At 42.4% G+C, this 16,355-nt stretch overlaps 1 protein-coding gene across 1 annotated transcript in view; it reads left to right on the forward strand.

Moving 5' to 3' along the window:
* Positions 1–14,143, forward strand: part of LOC150040981 (uncharacterized) — a 50,399-nt gene extending 36,256 nt beyond the window's left edge. Inside the window, exons 10-16 of the mRNA XM_090327110.1 lie at positions 2,747–2,923; positions 5,085–5,269; positions 6,720–6,881; positions 7,165–7,274; positions 7,704–7,893; positions 9,504–9,621; positions 12,411–14,143. Coding sequence (XP_090183236.1) covers positions 2,747–2,923; positions 5,085–5,269; positions 6,720–6,881; positions 7,165–7,274; positions 7,704–7,893; positions 9,504–9,621; positions 12,411–14,143 — 2,675 coding nt within the window. The remainder of the gene's footprint in view (positions 1–2,746; positions 2,924–5,084; positions 5,270–6,719; positions 6,882–7,164; positions 7,275–7,703; positions 7,894–9,503; positions 9,622–12,410) is intronic.
* The last annotated feature ends 2,212 nt before the right edge of the window (positions 14,144–16,355 follow it).

The raw sequence follows: 16,355 nt of genomic DNA on the forward strand, positions 1-16,355 counted from the left end.
CTGTGCCTGGCAATAAATTAATTTTTAAAGGACATTTTCCCCCTTATCCAGCAGGCCAGACTATGGGTCTGAAAATTAATGCTTTGAATTATCCACATGCAAGCCAAGTAAAAAATTATATTTTCTTTCTTTTTTTTTCAGTCATGGGGCTTGAACTCTAGGCCTGGGTATTGTCTCTGAGCTGTTCAGCTCAAGGATATTGCTTTATCCCTTGAGCCACAGTGCTGCTTCTGGGTTTCTGGTGGTTAATTGGAGATAAGAGTCTCACATTAGTGCCCGGTCTGGCTTGAATCTCAATCGTCAGATCTCAGTCTCCTGAGTAGCTAGGATTACTGCACTCAGAAAAAAATTATATTTTCTAAGGGCCCATAAAGGGAAAACCAGAACACAGACAATAAACTTGAGAGTTTAGTCATCTTTTCCTCACTGAAACAAATTTGTGACATAATCAATGTATAGAAAAGAAAAAAAATCAGACTTTGAGTTTCAGAGGTTTTAGCACCTAGACATTTGGCCCCTTGTTTGTGAGCTTGAAGCAGCACAGTACAACTTGGTGGAAGTGCATGACAGGGAAACTGCATACCACATCACAGCCAGGAAGCAAAGAAAGGCATTAAGGTCCCAATACCTCCATTCAATAATATACACCCAGTAGCCTTAATTCCTCCCACTAAGCCCCAGCTCTTAAAGTTTCTACCACTTCCCCCAAATAGTGCCATGAGCTCATGAACACATCTTTATTTTCTTTATCTTCTATTATTTCATTTTATTTTGCTTTATTTGTTTATTTTGTTTGTGCTGGCATTGGGAGTTGATCTCAGGAATTCATGCTGTCACTAGACTGACTTTTTCCCTCAAGGATGGCACTCTATTACTTGAGCCATACTTTCATTTCTGGCTTTTTACTGGTTAAGTGAAGATGCATGTCTCTCACATTTGTCTTTATGGGCTGGCCTCAAACTGCAATCCTCAGATATTAGCCTCTTAAGTAACCAGGATTACAGACGTGAGCCATCAGCACCCAGTTTGGATTTGGAATTGTACAGCATAATGGGTTCTATTATGACATTTTCATACATGCATACTATGTACTTTGATCAGGTTCGCTTTCCCTCACTAACTTCTCCCTGTCCTTTCCACTGATGAGCAAGTCTTCAACATACAGGTTTAAGAAGGAACATTAAGATCCAAGTTGTTAAAAAAAAAGAAAGAAAGGAAGGAAGGAAGGAAGGAAGGAAGGAAGGAAGGAAGGAAGGAAGGAAGGAAGGAAGGAAGAATGTAAGCTCCATTTTGGGGCCAGGAGCATAGCCTAGTGGTAGTGGTTGAGTGCTCATCTAGCATACACGAAGCCCTGGGTTTGATTCCTCAGTACCATACACTCAGAAAAGGCTGGAAGTGGTGCTGTGGGTCAAGTGGTAGAGCACTAGCCTTGAGCAAAAAGTGTTCAAGGACAGTGCCCAGGCTCTGAGTTCAAGCCCCAGGACTGGAAAAAACAAACAAACAAACAAACAAAAAAGAAAACAAAACTCCATTTTTCTAAGCAGAGCTAAGTAATCCCAGATACCTTAACCTGGCATTCCATGAAAATACCTGCTACTACACAACAATACCCTTCTCCATGATCTCTGTTTCACTTCCCCGTAGCCCCAGCCTACCAGGAATCTGTTATGACATAGCATTATATGACTGAGAACTCTGAAGTTCTGAAAAGGAACCTTGGACTCACAAATAAATAGGCTTCCACACACAGAAGGAGATTAGGGCCAGGATAGCCTTGTTCTCTGGTTAAAATATTGAATGTCTCCCACAGGCTTATGCCTTATGTTCATTGTCTGGCTTTTTGAGAATATTTGGATCCTGAGGTGGGTGGCCTAATCAATATGTGATTAACTGACAAATTTATAGTATAATGACATTGATGGGAAATGATGAAAATTACAAGACAGTTGTAGCTGGAGGAAGTAAATCACTGGCAGTGTGCTTTGGAAAAATGTATTTGCTATGCTCTCTGCTTTCTGCTTCCTATCTAACATGACAAGTGCTCCTTTTCTCTATTTCATACTCCCCCCCATGATAGTCTACTATTGCTCAGCCAACTATGGAGTGAAACCTATGAAATTGTAAACTAAAATAAATCTTTCCTCCTTTGAAATTATTTCTTGCAGGTGTCTGTCTCAGTAACAAATATATCTAATACAGATCACAATAATCTTTGTGGGGTTTTGTTGATATGTGCTAATACTAGGGATTGAAGTAAGGGTCTAAATGCTGCTCCTTAGCTTTACCCTCGAGGCTAATGCTCTACCACTTGAGCCACAATTCCACTTCTACATTTTTGGTAGTTCATTGGAGATAAAGGTCTCTCAAATTTCAGCCTTCGGAGTAGTTGAGATTACAGGCAGCAGCCATCAGGACTATAAAGATCTTTTTTTAGGTCCTTGGTCTTAGAATAGTAGTATGAGTTATCATATCTCATTTGCATGACAACTATTACAAATGAGTCACAGTACTGTGTTTTTGGGAGTCTGTACACAGTTTCAGAAGCATTCAGATAGTTCTCCAGGTAGCTGCTTGTTATTGATCAGAACTGGTATAATAAAGGGAAAGTTTCAGCAATTTCTACCTTAGAGAAAATCCTGTCACCAATGTTTCAATAGTGATGGGAAGACATAAGTAATAGGTAGTGGGTGTCCAATAACTAAGTATCCTACTGCTGTAGAAAAAATACGGGTGTCTTCTCTTCTAGGCCATGAGAGTTTATACAGCATTGCCCAAACCAACCTGCGCCATGTGACCCAGCATGCCTTCTTAAAGACTGCTGAAGACTGCCCTGATCCTACATCTCTTAGTCAGGTGCCTGAGAATAGGCAGTATAAATTCATCTTGAAGCACAAGAGCAAACTACCCAGTGTACTGGAGAGAGGTAAGGCCTGGAAAAATTGATGGCAGCCCTATATGGCACCTATGAGTTCAGAAACTATGTGAGTCATTTGTTTTTGTCCTCCTTTCTCTGAATGGGAAAACAATCCTCTCTACTCTTCAAACAACATATGCCCAGCACACTTCTGGAACCAGGTTGTGTGTGGGGTTCCTACACTGTGAGCAATTTTCCAGAGGACAAGAGTGGGAGTCCTATGATTCAATTCCACTTGATTTTGTGTATCTGGAGATAGTATCAGATCACACAGTGTAAGGACTTAGTCTCACAGGACTGCTTTTATTTCAGAATCCAATCACAGTCTGCTTGTAACCTGTACTTCTGTCCAACTGGCTATAAAATTGGGGTTTTCATAACCCCCTTCTGGAGTGTTTTTTTTCTTTTTAATTAGTTTTTATTAGTCATACTGGTGGGTGAATGGAGAGAATTTCATTGTCACATGTCCACACATGTTACAATATATTGCAATCAACCTGGTCCCCTCCATCACTGGCCCTTCTCCCCTTTCCTCTTCCTCAAAAAAATGTCAATAGTTTCATTGTGCTATTTTCATAGTTGCAAATAATCTCCATTGATGGAACTCATCCTTCTTGTAAGCTCCACTAGACCTTCTCACTAGTGACCACACCCTGACAGAACCTGTTTCTCTTTCCCTACTCTCAAATCCCTATTGATCAACAGCTTTCATTGAGGATCTCTATGCTGTCTTCATCTATGTTTGCAATGCATTTATATAGAGATATGTAATTATGCATATGATTTACAGGCATTTGTATATGTCCATGGATATGTATGTCTTAGGTCTAGCTTTAACGTATGAGTTTAAAGATAACAATATTTGGTTTGCTGAGCTTGGCTTTTATTGCTCAGTATGATTTTCTTGATTACGTTCATTTTCCTGCAAATGACTTCATTTCATTTTTCTTTAGGGCTGTAAAGTTATGTATATATATATATTATGTGTATATATACATATACATGCAATATCTTTTTCATCTATTAATCTGTTGTTAGGCATTTTGGCTGATTCTATCATTCAGTTATTGCAAACAGTGCTGCAATAAATATGTTAATGCAGATTCCCTTCTAGAATTTACTTTCTGATTAATTCTTTTTTGGATATATGCCCAATGGTGGTATGGTATATTCATATGGAAGGCATACTTTTAGTCTTTTGAGGAACTTTCATACTAATATGAGGTTTCCATTGTAGGCCAGTTCAAAATCTTACATTTGCCAGTTTGTTATAGAGGGTAGAGATGAAGGAAGTAGGCAGAATGAGGAATATGAAGCTTCTGTGCTATATGTAGATGTAGCATCGCCATTTGTTCATACACCAAAAATCACATTGGATAGTTTCAGTCAAGAAGTTTTATAGAGACGGGTGTGGGGGATGTGGGGGGGAGGGAAATGGGTACCAAGACATGTGAAAGGGTATCAATGTATGTGAATTAATGCACCTTCTATCTGGCAAATATCATGTAACCCTTTTACTAATTACAATTAAAAAAATAAAAAAAAGAAGTTTTATAGAACTTGCTTTCTAGCCCCATCCCCTTCCTAGAGGTTGGTATTTGGTGCTGAAAATGCCAGCCTTCTAATACTGTTTGGTCTTCCTTTTACTTGCCAGTCCTTGGCCTTGAACTCAGGGCCTGAACACTGTCTTCTGACCTTCTCAATACTAGTGCTCTACCCCTTGTGCCATAGCACCACTTCCAGCTTTTTCTATGTATGTGGTACTGAGGAATCAAATCCAGGTCCTCGTACAAGCTAGGCAAGCACTCTTACCACTGGGCCAAACTCCTGGCTCTGTTTGGCCTTTCTAGTGATTGGCTCTATTTTAAGGCATATAGGGGCTCTTACTTTTAAGCTCCTCATGTATATGGTTGTGTGTGACCTGAAATAACAAAAGATACTTATATCAATTGGGCAATTTGGGGGCTTTTAGGAGTTCTATGACAGCAAAGATAGTACACATTATGTCATACCTTTCCTATTCTAACCTCTTTAGTGTCCCCTATTCCCATAGTACTCCTCTATTTCTAACATCCCTCTGACTACCTCCCTCAGTGACTCCAGTGTCTTCTAGCTAAGCACTAATCCTGTGTTTCTTAATTGTGCCTCTTGCCTATCTTCTCACATATAGAGCTTAGTGAGAAGAAAAGCCTCAAGAAAAGAAAGTCTCTCTTATACTGGGCTCTGCAGAAAAACCCTAGCCTTGTCTTAGAAAGCTCCATGGTGCAATCACCAGAGGAAGAGAATGATCAGAAGCTCTTTGGTCTGGATCTGTCTATATTGTGCCGTACAGGCCACCTGCCCAGACCCATCATGGTAAGTCATTTATGCATTTTGCCTTAAAAGCTATGGTTGACATAGCAAAGATATGGAACCAACCTAGATGTCCCTCAGTTGATGAGTGGATCAACAAGTTGTGGTATTTGTACACAATGGAATTCTATGCTGCTGTCAGAAACAATGACATCGCCCCATTTGTTAGGAAATGGAAAGACTTAGAAAAAATCATATTAAGTGAAGTAAGCCAGACTCAAAGGAACTTAGGCTCAATGGTTTCCCTCATTCGTCATAATCAGTAGAAACCTTGGGCTCTACTAGCAGAGATTTGCAATAGAGCAAAATCTTGATACATAAGGACATATAATGTGAAGCTAATTGAAAGGATCTCCAGGATAGTGAAACAAAAACCATATAATGAATGATTGTTGTCCTTAATGTACTATGTTGTTTCTCATCTCCTTTGCTGTCCCTTGGTTATCTCATATTGGTATAGTATCTCACTTTGTTATCTGATATATTGAACTTATTTGTATTTGGATATTTGAAATTTGATAGGGAAGGGGGGAAAACCAAGACGGGTGGGGGGTGCGGGGGGGAGAGGGAAACGGGTACCAAGACATGTGAAAGGGTATCAATGTATGTGAATTAATGCACCTTCTATCTGGCAAATATCATGTAACCCTTTTACTAATTACAATAAAAAAAAGAAACTTCAGAGAAGATTAGAGGACATAATGACTGGCTCAATGGAAACAGAATCTATTGCTATAAGCCAGGACAGAAAACCCCAGAATAAACATCTCTTAACTGAAAAAAAAAAGTCCCAGGTGATTAAGATTTCAACGCTGTTTTTGATCAACTCCCTCACACATGTGCGCCCTACCAATCCTAACACAGCATCTTTAATTCCCATGCTTCCCACTTAAAAGGCTTATCCAATGGGGTGGCACCAGTAGTGCACAAATATCTTAAGCAAGAGCTTAACCTTGTACTAAACAAATGCTTAGCTGATATAGACAACTGCTTTTAGGATGTATTTTGGTGTGCATCATTATATGCCTCCTTCCCATCACACAGTCCACTAGACTGTCACAATATCTGACTTGCTACCATTATGATCATGTGACTAAGAAAAGAAAGGGATGGACTGGAGATGTTTCTCAAGTAGCAGAGTGCATGCTGAGCAAGCACTGGTCCCTGAATTCAGTCCTCAGTACTACCAACAATAAAACAGAAAGATGGACAGCTACACAGATGCATAGATACACAGGTAGACGGATAATGGAATCATGTGGTAAAGGTAAGATGCTTGCCTAGGAGATTAGAGATAGAGCTCTATAATAGGTAAAAGGCAAGACTAGGGACCCCTACAGATATGAGGTATATGGGAAACTAGAGCATATAGGAGAAGTAGACACTCATGCCCAAGGAAACCTTGTGAATTGGCCACTGAGGGGCCTGCTCAGACATCTCTGGATCTCCTTAGGAAATGCTGATGTTATTATACAAGGAAGGACCAACCACTGCTGGCATTTTCCGCCGCTCAGCCAATGCTAAGGCTTGCAAGGAGATAAAAGAAAAGCTGAATTCTGGGGCCCCGGTGTCCATGGCTGGAGAATCAGTATTTGTGGCTGCATCTGTCTTGACCGTAAGTCTATCCACGGATACCTATCAAGTTCAAAGGGATGACAGAAAGAAACCAACATACCCTAGGACCAATATTACTACCCTAGTCACATGGTCTTGACCCTCATTAGAGCTGTTCAGATACGTTAATATTATTGACTAAACCAAGCCTCATATCCTCGAGTGGGTATGGCAGCATGTACAGCATGGGTGAGATAGGAATCTGTTTCTCCATCAGTTGTCCCTTAATGGGTATAGGCCCAGATCCAGGAGATGTGTATTTCATAAGAATGAATTTCATCCAGGAATTCCTGCGCAACATTCCTGACAGCGTGCTATCCTCAGGCATGCATAGCCAGTGGATGACAGCAATTCAGGGACGCACAAGCCAGCAGAAAGTCCATTCTCTCCAGAGGTAAGATTCCTGCTTCAGGGCTCATGTCTGCCACTTGAGGAGGGAGAGTAACAGCTGTGCAATGTGACGAAACAGGCAACAAACAGGAGGGGAAGGAGGATGGGGGAGTATCAGTTCTCAATTCTTCACATATTCTTCAGTCTGGGTCCCTCATGCATTATATATGGTTTTGTTGCAAGCTCTGCCCCAAATCAACTATGTGCCTTTCAACAAGTGATTCCCCTTCTTTGGATTTCATATCATCCCACTACTGTATAGTAAGGAAGGTGAGAAGATTCCCCGGGGATCCAGTAAGCACTAATACTCTAACATTATCCACTCACCAAGGGAAACAGAACTTGCATGACTATCTCTCCTACTGCGCCAGAGATGGGCATACACACATTGAACTGCCATTCCTCTATCTTTCAATGTCTCCTGCTCATCTAGACTGGTAGCTCAGCTTCCAGAAGGTAACCGCCTACTGCTCAAGTACCTCTTTGGTGTCCTGGGCCACATTGTGGCCAACTCTGAAGAAAACCAGATGACAGCCTTCAACCTAGCCCTATGTGTCGCACCTAACTTGCTGTGGTTACCAAATCCTAAAAGACCAGAGGATGAGAGCAAGAACATGGGCAAGGTACAGAGGCCTCTCTCTACTCTTCTCTATACTGCGCCCTACAAGTTTCTCTTCTGTACAGAGAAATCCCTTGTACTGTGTCATGAAATGCCTGGGGCCAATCCTCCTAGTGGTTTAAGGCCTGTAAAGGCACTTGGCCCCACTTAGCCTTAATTTCTTTATCTCTAACACAGAACTTAAGTCTGGATATGGTAATACCACCACTCAGGAGGCCAAAGCAGAGTTCAGAGCTAAAGGCCAGTATGGGCTACAAGGTGAATCCTTGTTTCCAAAAGTTAAAATTAAAATGAAATAATTTAAATCTGTGCCTGGGATATGTGTGGCAAGCATAAAAAGAGATTTAAACATCTATAGCCTGGGAGCTAGGAATATAGCTTAGTGGTAAGAGTGCTTGCCTAGCATGCGTGGAGTCCTGGGTTCAATTCCTCAATACTGCATAAAGAGAAAAAGCTGAAAGTGGCACTGTGGCTTAAGTGGTGGAGTGCTAGCCTTGAGCAAAAGAAGCACAGAGACAGTGTCCAGGCCTTGAGTTCAAGCACCAAGACTGGCAAAAAAAAGCCCTAGCCAAATACAAAAGAAAGAAAATTATTATTTTATGAACACTAGCAAAAGATCAAGTTCCTAAAGGCAAGTCTTATTCTCCTGGATTTCCAATTCCTCACCTGGCTCCAGGCACAGAGAAGACACTTCTTGGCCAATATTTCACAAAGGAATCACTATTATGTAGAAAACGGTGCCAATCATTGACTATGACCTTAGCTAAGTCACTTTTCTGGTTCCATTTTTGTTCAGTCAAATGGGAATTATAAATGTATTGGAAATGTCGTGTGTTTATTGAAATATCTTCTCAGACTTATTTTGTTCTGGGATTCCAGGCCCTCCAGGCTAAGAAGCTTAGATTTGAGCTAATAGAAATCAGAGTGATCAATTTTTTGTGTGTGTCAGCAGGGAGGCTTCATCTCAGGGCCTTTTGATCTTACTTGGCATATTTGCTCAAAGTTGGCACATTACCACATCTATACTTCTGGGTTTTGCCCGTTAATTGCAGATAAGAGTCTCACAGATTTTCATGCCTCCTGAGTAGCTAGGATTATGGGCTCAAGCCACCAGCACCCAGCTAGTCACCAATTTTTCTGCAAGTCCTGGGGCTTGAACTGGGGCACTTTCCTTGAGCTTTCTCGAGCCTAGCGGTCTACCACTTGAGCCCTAGCACCACTTCCGGCTTTTCCTTTCTTTCTTTTTGCCAGTCCTGGGCTTGAGCTCAGGGCCTGAGCATTGTACTTGGACATTTTCCAGGCTAGACCTCTACCACTTGAGCCTCGGCACCACTTCCGGCTTGTTCTATTTATGTGGTACCGAGGAATTGAACCCGGGCCTTCGTGCATGCTAGGTAAAACACTCTACCACTAGACCAAACTCCCGGCCCCATACTTCCAGCTTTTTCTGTGCCTGTGGTACCAAGGAATCAAACCCAGGGCTTCATGCATGCTTGGTAGATACTCTACCACTAGACAACAACTCCAGGCCCTAGTCACCAATTTTTAAACAGCCTCTTCACAGTTCAATTCTCCATTAGACACATTCTCTGACTTGGCCTTTATTGTTCTCAGGTTACAGAACTGGTTCAGTTCCTGATTGAAAATACTCTAGAAATCTTTGGAGAAGATATTCCCTTACTGCTACGGAGAGCACAAGCTGAAAGTGCCAGTTATGCTGCCGAGAGGCCAGGTATGAGGATGTCCCTCAAGCTTAGGGGAACCTGGGAACTTAGTTTTCAACATATAATGTGCTGCATAAAAGCTCTAGCATAGGATCCAGGAGAGCACATCTGGGTTCTAATTCTTCCCTGTCACTCAGGGAGCTTGGAAAAGGCCCATCCCTTCTCTGAGCCTTTCCTGCACACATGTGAGCAATTGGGAAAACCCACAACTGCCTCCAAAAGTGAGACCCAATAGTGACATAATACAAAAGGACTGTGACCCAGGTAAATGGAGGTTTCAGCCTTGCAAAAGCCTCTGGTCCAATCGGCAGAAAGCTAGGAATAGAAAACAGGAATCTACAGGCAGCAGCTACAGGAGTTCTGGGAGTTTGGTATCACAGCAGGTGTCAGCCCTGGGGCCTCAAGTTAGGCCAGAGAAAGTCAAAAAGCATCTTTTCATATAAAGAGATGGGATACACTTATGTAGCCCAGATATCTACACCAGGTAGGGGTGCATGTATGTCCTATGCTAAATCCTGAGCCCATTTAGCTCATTCTCAAGAGTAAGGTTTAGCAATCTGCCCTCTCAGTCTACCATTTCTATTTTTCATAGTCTCATACTGATACTTTGATGCCTCCTTTTGATCCTTTTTTCCTGATGGACAGTCATTATCCTATTTGCCTTCTCAGTACATTAGTCAGTACATGGCTTGCCTTGGGTAAATGTCATCATCTCATTGAGCCTCAGTGTCCTAGACTGAGAAATGTGGATAAATGGGCCCTGTACAGAAGTCTAAGTAGGGATTTTTTAAGTAGGTCCTAGGGCTTGAACTCACTGTTCCTGAGATTCTTTTGCTTGAGGCTAGAATTCTACCATTTGAGCCACAGCTCCACTTGTGGCTTTTTGTTGGTTAATTGAAGATAAGAGTCTCATGGACTTTCCTGCCTGGGTTGACTTTTCACCATGATTCTCAGATCTCAGCCTCCTGAGTAGCTAGGATTATAGACATGTGCCAGCAGTGTCCAGCCAGGTGGGGATTTTAAGTGGATGAGTTTCCATGTGCCTACTGCAATGCAGGCTGCCAGCATGAACATAATAAAAAGCAAGTCAGCTCTGGCCTTTTCACTGTTTCCAAACTGCCTTCCTGTAAGAGACTGCTGTGAATGAATAAATGAAAAGTTACAAGGATCTTATGAATATATACAGACAAACTAACCTAAGTATGGTATATTCAGGGGAAGAGTCTAATGTTGTAATTCCAATGAACAACTAATTTACATTTTAACAAAGCAAATACCGGAAAGCTGGAATATGTGTTGTGGGGGTAGAGTATCTTGCAAAATGGCCAGTGTTAGCAGGAGAATAAGACTAGACAACATATTAAATTTTCAGTGTTCTATATCCTATCTATAATGTGTCAGATAAATAGGGATATAAAAATGGGCTACACATTTTGCTTGCCCCACAGGAAACTCACAGTTTAGTTGGAGGGTTAAGTGAAAGGCAAAACAGTGTAGAGTTTGGGTGAATAAAGCTTTGGAAAGCTTCAGAAGTATCTGGAAAGTGGAGAGAGATAGAAAAGAAGCTGGCACTAGGAAGATTTCTTCTCTACTTCTTGCCTCCCAGGCAACTTTAAAGCAGCTTTCCTTAGCTCTAAGCTCTCTCCTTGCTGAGGGATTCAGACAGGAGCAAGAAGAGACACAGCTGAAATCCACTACTGAGATGTCTAAGCACTAGCCTTTGTATTGGGGTTCTGGAAAGTTCAGGATATCTATAACCTTGATCACTGAACCTTGATGAGGTGTGATCTGAGGAGAAAAAGCATTTGGGAATACAAGTGTATTAACTGCCATTATCAGTGAGGGCAGGTTGAGATGGGTGGGGCATATGGATTTTCACCTGTATTTTCTGAGCCCTAGAGTTCTTCCAAGGCACCTTTGGCAGAGTAAGAGATCGCAGAGAAGCAAATAGCTGGCTCCCTCAGTTGGGCGTTTCAATGCTAATGCTTCTGCTTTGAGTTGCTGTTAAAGGCATCCATTTGTAATATCAAGGAAGAAATCTCAGGAGGTTGAACCACACAAGTTGAAAATAACCAGGTTATGAGTGACACGATGACACTTTGCTCAGGGCTTTACTGTTTTTTGAGAAGGACGCTGTGTAAACTAAAGCATATCTCCAAAACAGTCTAGGCCTTGGTGGCTATTATTTCCTCCTCACAGTGGGAGTGGGTGACCCATGCATGTGGATCCCAACTTCTCCACCATCCAGAACCTTATTCATCATTTTGTTGTCTTTTGGGACTCATGTTTGGAAAGATTTTTGTCTACCGAAAAGGCTACATTTATTAATAATCCAATTTCCCGCTTTTTCATTACTCAAAGACACATAACTGCCAGTCAGAGCCTCGGATCAACATGAGATAACCTGTGCTTCTAAGCAAAACAAAAATCAATATTTCAGTGAAGCTTGCAGTACAGTCTTATTGTGGACAAATGTGCAATTTCCGCCTGTCCTATTGCAATATTGGAAACTGTCCCCGCCCACTCCCTGTGCTGCTTCTTTAGGGGTCTGGGTTGGGATCCACCAAAAAAAAAGGTTTCTAAGATCCCTTTCCCAGATTTTCTAAGGAAAGAATGGGTAGTCATATAGGAGAAGAGTTCATTGCTGAAAGCATAGGGGAAAAGATGGCAAATTTATGGGGGCTCAGGCATGGTCTATCCCCAACTAGTTTGATAGGGAATAGGCAAATTATTGTGACATCTCTGTTCCCATTTGCTGTTTGCAACTAACTCATGCTGCTTTAATCTCTATTTGCAGTGATGAGGGCTCTCACAGGATATTATGAAATACAGCTTCAGGAAGATGAAGACCAAAAAACTCAGAAGGAGGCTGAGCTGGAGGCTGTGCCTACACTGGCAGAGGTCCAAGCTCAGTCATCTCAGGGAAAGATGAAGAAGCAGATCCAACCAACAGCCACACAGACTGGTCTTGCTTATGAGGTCAATGCCCCACGTGGAGGTGTTGAAGCACAGGCTGAACCAACTGATGCAAAGACTATGCTAGCTCAAGTACAGGCCAAGCTTGCCAAGACAAAGCCACAGCCACCCAAGGCCAAGGCCAAGGCAAAAGCAAAGATGGCTCTGGCATTAGCTGAACCAGTTGAGGTTCAAGCCAAATCACTTAAGGCAAAAATGAAGCTAGGGCCATCATTCCCTCAACTGCCTGATGTAGTAGGTGACTCATCCAATGCCAAGGTCAAAATGTCCTTGTCACTGCCTGAGCCAGTTAAGGCGCAGACAAGACCATTCAAGGCAAAATCTAAGAAAATTCTATCACTGGCTGAACCATTTGAGACACAAACCAAGCCAACTCGCCTGCATGTTGAACCCATTAAAATGTGGCCCAAAGTATTAAAGGCACAGGCTGAGACAAGGATTCCAGAATTGATGGAGCAGGATGAAGAAATTGAGAGGCAGGCCAGGGGGCAAGTTGAGACCCAGGTGAAGCCTGCAAAGAAGCAAGAAGAGTTTATAGGTGAACTGATGAAACCACGTCATGAGGCAGCTAAGGGAAAGGTAGGAACAACAACTGAAGCAGAAGAGAAGCACATTGAACCAGCCAAGGAGCAAGGCAAAGTAGCCAAGAAGCAACCCAGAGCTGCTGATGAACAGGCCAAGGTCCAAGACAAGTCATCCAAAGGGCAAGCTGATCTCACTGAAGTATGGTCTGCACCATCCCAGGCAAAGGCTGAAGTCCAAGCTAGAGCACGTAAAGGACAGGCTAAGGTAGACCCCAAACCAGCTCGAGTGCAAGATAAGTTCATGCAGAAGCATGTCAAGGCTGTGGAAGATCAGGCTAAAGCAGTTGAAGAGCCAGTTAAGGTAGGGAAAGAACAGACTAAGCCAGAGAAGCAGCAAGTTCAACCATCAAAGGTGGAAACTAAGGCAGATGTGGGGCAAATAGAAGTGCAGGTTGAGCTGACTGAAGTACAGACAAAGAAGCTAGCTGAGCCAGCCAATATGCAGGATGTAAGCTATGAAGTAGAGATGGATCAGGCCAATTTAGCTGTAGAGCAAGTTGAACAGTATACTAAGCTGCAGGCCCAAGCATCTAAGACATCAGGTGAGCTGATTGGGGCCCAGGCCAAGCCAGCTGAAGAGCAGAGTAAGGGACCACATGGACCAGATGAGCTAAGCAAGCCACAGTACAAGCCATCCGAAAAGCAGCCTGAGCCAGTCAAGAAGCGAGCCAAGCCAAGCAACCTTTCTCTCTCATCATCCGAACGTACTGTTCGCCCCAAGGAACCAAGCCAACAAGCGCTAAAACAAAAACACCTCAAAGATGGATCCAAGGCACCAGAAAGTCTCATTGTTCAAGAGGAAGAGGTAGATGGTACAGACCAGGAAGTTGTCAGAGGTGCCTGCTCAGCAAGCAGAGCCAGAGAGGGCACAAATCGATGCCTGACTGCAGGGTTTTCCCTGCTGTGTTCTGCTACCCGATGGTGGCCTTCTAAGCGATCCAGATCTCCCACTGACCACAATGATCCTTAGAGGGACTGAGATCCCTTTATTCCCTTAAGAGGAGTAAGTTGAGAGAAAAGTACTATAATCCTTCCCCACTGCCTAAGTTCAAAGAGCTACCCATTCATCTCATTCCAATCTTCCTTGAGCCTCATATTCTCCCTCCAGATGGCCTTCCGTCCCATTGCCCTACTTTCATTCGTATTCCTCATTTGTGTGCCCATTCAATCTTTCCCTACCGGGCTAGGAAAGTTGACATGATCTTTTAAGATGACCTAGAATGTGCTCTGGCCTTTGCTGATGGATACTTGTGATCCTCTTTTCCAAGTGGATGATCACTTTCAGGCTCTGGCCAAACTGATTCAGGGGATGGAATAGGAAAGAAAGAATAGTCTTTCCCGCTCAGGACACCCTTTCTTAAAATCCTACCATCACCCCCAAGACCACTGTTTTTTTTTCCCCAAACCACATTTAACCTCTCAGAGCCCTTCTTTCCTTCCTACTTAAGTAACCTGGCTTTCAATGTGATCTATCCCAATTTACACTTCATTTGCATAACTTTAATTTACATTTTTAAAAAGAAATTGATCCCTTCTAAGACTAAGTCCAAGTACCCTTTCCTATAGTTAGCTCAGGTTCCAAGGTCAGCTCAGGAACCCTATAGGTGCATTCTCCTCACACATGGGACCTCAGTCTGCCGGAAAATGAGCCTGACAAGTACTGTCAAGGGTTTTGATATCTTGGCACCCCTTTTAACAATGTTAACATCAAGGGGTTCCCCACCAGTTGGCCTTTACCAACAGGTCCTGTCGATGCTACCTCCAAAACATCTCTTATATTAGCCTTTTCCTCCCAGACTCCATAGTCCTTTTTCTGTTCCTCGGTGTTTCTCCTCTAAATAATATCCACAGTCCCTTCACTGGCTGAACAGATCCTACTCTGTGTCATTGTCATTTACATTGACGTCAAATAATCTCTCAATCATGGATCTACCCAACACTTGAAATTGGCTAATGTAGATAAAGTCCATGCTTCTTCAGAATTGGATTTTAAATTTAGCTCTACCTCATTTCAAACTTCTAAAGTACCACATCTTTTATCCATACACATCTTCATATATCTAGCTTCTGACTGCCACTCTCCCAATTTTCCTCTTGAAAAAAAAATGTGTTCCCTCTACCAGATGCCCTTTCTTCTGTGAAACCTTCCCTCTGCCCACTCAGAGTTAATCACCACCACCCTCACTCTCTATTATATCCCCACTCTTGGACTTGTGTATGTATATTGTTCTCTTGAAACTTTATTTATTGTGACTACCTTGCGTATTTGTGAATCCCCAGTAGTAAATGCTGGGCTCTGTAGAATAATTCAATAAATGTGTGCAAAGAATGAAAGACTCCACCTCCGTCATTAAGACTATCCAAGCTGGTAGACATTAGAGGAAGAAGGCTTTTTGGAAGTAGGGAAAGTTGTTTTCTGTGTATTACTTCTGGGGCTTGAAGTCAGGGCCTTGCACTATTACTTGGCTTTTTCATTTAAGGATGGGTGCCCTAAACCCTTGACCTTTAATTCTGGCTTTTTCCTGGTTAATTGAAAATAAAAATCTCACAAATTCATCTGCTAGGGCTGGCTTCAAACTAATTCTTATGTTTCAAGCTTATACTGGTGGCATGAGCCACCAGTTTTTTTTTTTTTGTTTTTGTTTTTGTTTTGCCAGTCCTGGGGCTTGAACGCAAGGCCTGAGCACTGTCCTTGGGCTTTTTTCAGGCTAGCGTTCTACCACATGAGCCACAGAGCCATTGCTGCCCTTTTCTGTGTATGTGGTACCAAGGAATCCAACACAGGGCTTCGTTCATGTTAAGCAGGCACTCTCCCCTGGAGAAGATGATTTATATCACACTCTCTCTCTAGAGGGTCCTGAAACAACTTGTTACCTTTCCCTGTAATCAGAATAATAACTGCCTTTTCCTGTGTTCTTTAACTCTACCAGTGCTCTTTCCACCAAAGAAAAGTCCACCAAATAGGAGTGTGAATTTAGTGCCAGTGCTGAAAACAATAGCTAATACATGGTGTAACTCCCTTAGAAACGACTAGAAAAAAAAATCCTTAACCTTTTTAAAAGATCCCGGATTTTAAGCCTTTCCTTTCAAGAATATCAACCCCATTTCCCTCCCATTCCTGGCTTCTGCTGCAACTTCTTAAAACCATCCATCTTGACTCTCTTTGAGGTATCTTAGTCTAC

This window comes from Megascapheus bottae, chromosome X (assembly GCF_031878675.1).
Source record: "Megascapheus bottae isolate mThoBot1 chromosome X, mThoBot2.hap1, whole genome shotgun sequence".
In the NCBI taxonomy this organism is placed as follows: domain Eukaryota; kingdom Metazoa; phylum Chordata; class Mammalia; order Rodentia; family Geomyidae; genus Megascapheus; species Megascapheus bottae.